The sequence below is a fragment of the Limulus polyphemus genome, unplaced genomic scaffold (assembly GCF_000517525.1).
Source record: "Limulus polyphemus unplaced genomic scaffold, Limulus_polyphemus-2.1.2 Scaffold1475, whole genome shotgun sequence".
Classification (NCBI taxonomy): Eukaryota; Metazoa; Arthropoda; class Merostomata; order Xiphosura; family Limulidae; genus Limulus; species Limulus polyphemus.
In genome coordinates, this window is record NW_013667085.1 from 148,967 (window position 1) to 154,951 (window position 5,985).

Consider the following 5,985-nt stretch of genomic DNA (forward strand, 5'->3'; position numbering starts at 1 on the left):
CGGTATATCGACCAAGTTCTTCGACCATATATTGTTCCACATCAAAACCACACATTCCAGCATGACAACGCATGTACTCATACTGCAAGAGTTACGAGGGGCTTCCTACAGCAGAACAACATAATGATTATGCCTTGGCCCGCTCTTAGTCCGGACTTAAACCCCATAGAACATTTGTGGGACGAAATTCAAAGAAAACTGAATAACGTCCGTCCAAGACCAACAACTGCTTTGGAACTCCAGGCATCTTTTCTGCAGGTATGGGCTAGCATTCCTATGAACTTCATCAACCGTCTGATTCATTCCATGTACAGGAGATGCCGGGCCGTAATCAACGCTAATGGAGGACACATGCTACTGACTGGTGACCTGTATTTATTGATCTGGTGATATTGTGGTGAAAAACTTTATCAATAAACAGTGAATGAATTGTAATGATGCGAATTTGTGCAATAACTTTGGTTTGTATACGTTCATTCAATAAAAATATGGCATTCATTCTTGTATCATTTTTGCCTCTAATTACTGCGACGTTTCCTTTGCGGTTCAGTGTATTATAAAATTAGTGAAACATTAAGCTTGTAATAATGCTTCACTCATGGGCCAGAAAAATAACTGGACAAGATAAGGTTAATTCTTTTATCTCTCAGTCTTTCAATTTTAGGGAATATTTTTCTTGTTTGAGTAAATTTGCGTGAATTTCAATACATATATGTAACATTTTGTTCACTTTGTAGAAAATAATGTTTTATTAAAAATTACTGCCTTTTTCCCACAATTTTTCAACATTTGAATGAAAACTTCTCTATGATTTGATAAGGAATCTGTAACATGACACAGAAAAGACATACAATTTTAACCTGTTACAAGTAATAAAAAATGTCCATTAAAAATCTAAAAAATTAAATTATGGCTACCTATACCATCTATTATTTAGCATAATATTTATTGATTTTCTTTTGCTAAATGGGCCTAGCATGTCTAGTAGTTACTTTGCCAGACTGTGTATTGGAAGAGTTAAGGCTCAATCTGCTATGTTGCTGAATGCATTCTATACTTAGAGTTATGACCATGTTTTAAAATTAACTGTTGATTCTATTGATTGGTTCGAGAGCTATACAAATCCCTTGAGGTAGAAGGTGCCATTGTCTGGCTGCCTTCCTTCTGGTCACTAGTTCTAAATTAGGGATGGCTATACTGAATCTTTGTCTCTGACCTTGCTATTTATCCTATATGTGCATAAGGTGTCACTCAGGTTGAAAATACCAATACTTTAGCTAAATGCCATTGACTGGCTGCCTTCCTTCTGGTCGTTAGTTCTAAATTAGTAATGGCTATACTGAATTTTTGTCTACATTTACTGTTCTAGAGTGAGAATTAATTGTAAACATTCTGTGTGTTCATCTAAAATTTTTCAAGATGGAAAAATTCTTAGAGAAATTCCATTTATCTCACAACTGGATCTAAAAGATATACCATGTTTTGTTAATCTGATTCATAGCAGTGTAAAATGTATTAATGGTAAATTTTTGAATTCCAGGTATAATAATTTGGAATTATAAATATATAAAAATAGGTGAAAATTTTAAGCATCTATTATCTTTTAAGTTAAATCTCTGTTATATTTAGTTGTTTACAATTTAATCTATGCGGATTCTTCATTGGCTACAACTTCCTTAATGGATTAAAAGGATGATATTTTACCCATTCGTGGTGTTCTTCAGAATTATTATTATTTAAATATTTGAATAATAAAGTTTGTACTTAAACATGAAGAGTTGTCACAATTTAACAATGTTATTATAAACTCTTAATATATCTGTTGAGTGTCAACAGTTTCTTAATTCTTATTGGCAAATGTTAAATTTAATTTATCAAAAAAGGTTTATTATATCCCTTACTTTGTTAAATAACAAATTTTTTAATGTGTTAAATGACTTGACCTTTGCTTTGTTCACAATTAACAGCTTAGTCACATTTTGAAGCTTTAATAATGAAACTACATATTAATTAAAGATAATACAGAACTTGGGATCTGCATTACTTTGTATACTGAGGCAGAAAAAAAATTTTAATATGTTATTAGCTCTGCTTTCTTCTGTTTTAGGTTATGGGTCTCAGCCTCCTCCAACTATTTTATAAACAGACTGGATGCTTTGAAAGCAGCTCTGCAACTGTCTTCTCTAACTTCACACACTAACATTTATTCCTTATGGACAACTGGATATTTTTACAGCAACTATCCAACTGTCTTATTTTTTATTCTAGCATTCTTTAGACATATTGGATATTTTTGGCAATGTCTCAATGCCTTTTAGTTTACATTTTATTATTCTGTAGATGTACTTGATGGTTTTTACTCTTATTTTAAACTAAGCATTATGTAAACATACTTTTATTAACCACAACTGTCCCACTGTCTTCTCTTACTTCACATTCTAGCATTCTATAAACATACTTGATTGTTTTACAGCAACTGCTGTTTTTTTTTATTTTAAGATTCTTTACACCACTATTTTATACACAAATTTGATGTTTTGAAAGCAACTTGTCCACTTGTGTTTTCTTACAGTAGCTACCTACCTTATTTCACACACTGGTACATATAAAAACTTTAGACAAACTGGTTATTCTTACAGCAGCCATCCAACTATCTGGTTTCACATTAATATTCTGATTAAAAATAGTTTACTGTAAAGTGTGGTTAGTTTTACTGGTATCAGTATTAGGACTGGTTTGTTTTTACAAATATCTCATTGTTGCAATTTAACTGGTGCTTTTTATCTTGCTTTTTTACTAAAAAATGTAATTTTTAAAAACCAAAGTCTATTCACTCCTTTGTTTTATCTTAAAGAGATTAACTGAAATAATACTCTTAATTTGAGACATCATTATAGAAATTATAAAACTGATTATACTGGTGATCCTCATTGTATTATTTCTAAATATACAATATAAAAGTGAAAGAAATAATGTGAAGCCTTTTATGTAAATTTCATTGCTGAAAGGAAATATATTTTTCATTTTTTTGAACTTAGCACTCATAAGCAAAAAGTATATTATAAAAAAACACAGTCATGTAAGAAAATAGTAAAACTCAGGCAGAAAAATTAAATAACCCACCAGGTGACTAGACTTTTTTTTTATTTGCCAGGTTACTAGGCAACTGTTTTTACTAAGACCACTTAATAAAATAATTATTTTTCACAGGTCATTTAATGAAGACGATGTTTATCAGTTAACTCATAACTATTTGTTAGTTATTCTAAACAACAGTATTCTTACCACTAGTTTGTGAATTAAAAAAAAAAATCCACCTACATGTGCCTGAGAACTAAGTAATTAACTTTTCATGACAGAAGATACACACTTATTTTGGTATTTTAATTTGAATAGTATATGCTGTATAACTGAAATTTATTTTATTACTTTATTGGTTAATGTTTAGAGCTGTCATTTTGTTTATCATTATGTTTTGTTTTTCTCCTGAAGAGGCAATAAACTGAAGATACTACAAGGAGTGCTGAAAACTTCAGATGGTTAATATAAGACTGACTTCACTTTTTTTTTTTACTTATTAAATAATAAAGTTGAGAAATTCAGTACTATGTGCAGTTTTGCTTGTCTGTTGTATAATACATTTGGTGATGTATTTGAGACACACTTTTTTTTATATACAATTGGTTTAATAGTTTAATCATACATCAAAATAGTAGGAAAAGCTTCAAAAGTAAGTCTTTATTAGCTTGTTTTGTATGTTAAACTGTTAATGAAGTCACTATATCTAAAAAATTTCTATATGATAGTGTTTATAAAATATCTTTGTAAGTTAAAAAGATGATTGTTTGCAATTGGTATTCATTGTAAAATTTTTCTTATGTGACAAATATTGTTAGGTAGTATTAGGCTTACGACAACCTTAGGAGAAAAAGGTGGAAGAAATGGAATATATTATATTGTAACATTTTCCAATTTTTAGATTTCTTGAAACCATTACATTCTTTGTATGTTAAGTCTTTTGAATGCTCTTGAGCCTTTTCAGTCATGTTTAATATTGGAGAGTTAAATTTTTGGTGAACCATGATGCCTTGACTAGTGAGAAATTTGTATAGAAATTGCATTCCAGTTTAACATCTTCGTTTAAGTGCTTTTTTTTTGCCAGTTTTATTAATTAACTCTTTTTTTTTGGCTTTTTCATCTATGAATAAAATTGAAAATACTAAAAGAATTGTCTTACCTATTAAAATGCAATTGAGTTTGAAGTAAGAAAATAACAACATTGTAACACTTAACATTTCTTATAAATTGGAAATATTAATTGTAACTTTATAATTTTTATTACTTAGTTTATTTTTTAGTTTAAAATAAAATTTATGCATAAAATGTATTAAATGTTCGATTGCTGTATACGATAAAATGATATATTTATTTGTAGATTGGGACTTGCATCCTCTTTATAAACTAAAGATATTGATGAAAACAAGCTCTTTTCACAATATTTTTTTTCATATTAGCTAGAATTGGTTTTGATCAATTGAGGTTTTTTTTGCTTGACATGCTAGTTATGTAGATATTGTCCTAGATTTATATATAGACACACACACTTCATGTCTACATATATATATAGAATTATCATTGTGTGGCTTCATGAGTGTTCAGTTTGGGCGTATGATATTTAGTGTCGGGGATTTCATGAAACTTGACTTTTTTGTACATTTTCGTGTATAATATCATACTCAAATTAAACCTGATAATAAAACTGTTAGAAACTTGTATGTGCATATTATTATTATTTCTCTAGATTTTTATACATTTACTTATTTTCGAAAATTTATTAATGGAAAACATTTTTCAGTGTCTATCATATCTCCTGTGCAGGCACTTGCGATGGAAATTATGTTTAACTAATTATCAAATAAAAAACCTTAAAAATAATTTTTGCATGCCGAAAAGTATGATGAAAAACTACATATTTTAATATTTTTTTTCACATTCTACACACTGAATTGGATTTTTAAGAATTTTCTAATGCCACTGTTATAGGTCCATGAAAACGGTAGTAACTGAAAACTTATCCTTAATGGTAGTTATGTTTTTTTTTAAGTCACTCAGTGGCCCAATGGTAAGCTTCTTGGTTTTATATCACTACAATCTGGAGCTTGATCCCTTCTGTGGACATAGCTGAGGTAGCCCATTCCGTAGTTTTACAACTAAACAAATTAGATTTTTGGAGTCCAAAGCTGAACTATATAAATAAATACGTGTTTTATTACTTTCACTGATCAATTTCCGAAATATTTTTTCAAAGCCTAAATTATAAAAAAATTCTATTTTAGGTCAGTAAACTGTTCATACGTAGAGCTTTACTTTTTCTAACATTTTAAAAATTTTACAAAAATAAATTTATGAAAGATAAATGTAAGCATATTGTATTACAAGGATTAGAAAAACAAATTATATTAAAAATAATAATTAACAGTTTTAATGAATATCATACCTAGGTCGTCAAGAAATTAATGTGTGTTTTAAAACACTTTCATTAACCACCCTCAAAAAATGTACATCATGTATAATGGTTAAACGAACCACCTAAACGTCACGTTAGTGTAGCCTACATAATGTGTAAAATTTGGTATTCTCTAATCCCATATAGTGATGGCACACGACGAGACACACATTCAGCATGTAATGCTGTTTGAATACAAGAAGGAGAACAACGCCTTTTTAGCCACAAAGAATATCAAAGAAGTTTATGAAAATGTTTTGAACGTTCGTAAGTATCGACGATGTTTCAGCAAATTTCGTTCAGGTGACTTTAGCCTTAAAACTGTGATGGCAGGGTCCGACATGTTGGAATTGATATTGATGCTCTGAAGATGCTTGTTGAGTCAAATCCAAGGCAACACACTCGTGAAATGGCTCTGAAATTGCATGTCTCTCATGAAACAGTACGTAAACATCTAAGGAATATGAGAAAACTCCATA

At 29.6% G+C, this 5,985-nt stretch overlaps 1 protein-coding gene across 2 annotated transcripts in view; it reads left to right on the plus strand.

Moving 5' to 3' along the window:
* The window catches only part of LOC106463761 (WASH complex subunit 4-like), a 77,595-nt gene extending 72,820 nt beyond the window's left edge, over positions 1-4,775 (plus strand). Inside the window, exon 32 of one of the 2 annotated variants that reach the window (XM_022391342.1) lies at positions 2,108-4,775. In XM_022391342.1, the coding sequence (XP_022247050.1) occupies positions 2,108-2,142 (35 nt within the window). In that variant the 3' untranslated portion in view covers positions 2,143-4,775. The remainder of the gene's footprint in view (positions 1-2,107) is intronic. The other variant, XM_013923826.2, reaches the window with a different exon arrangement.
* The last annotated feature ends 1,210 nt before the right edge of the window (positions 4,776-5,985 follow it).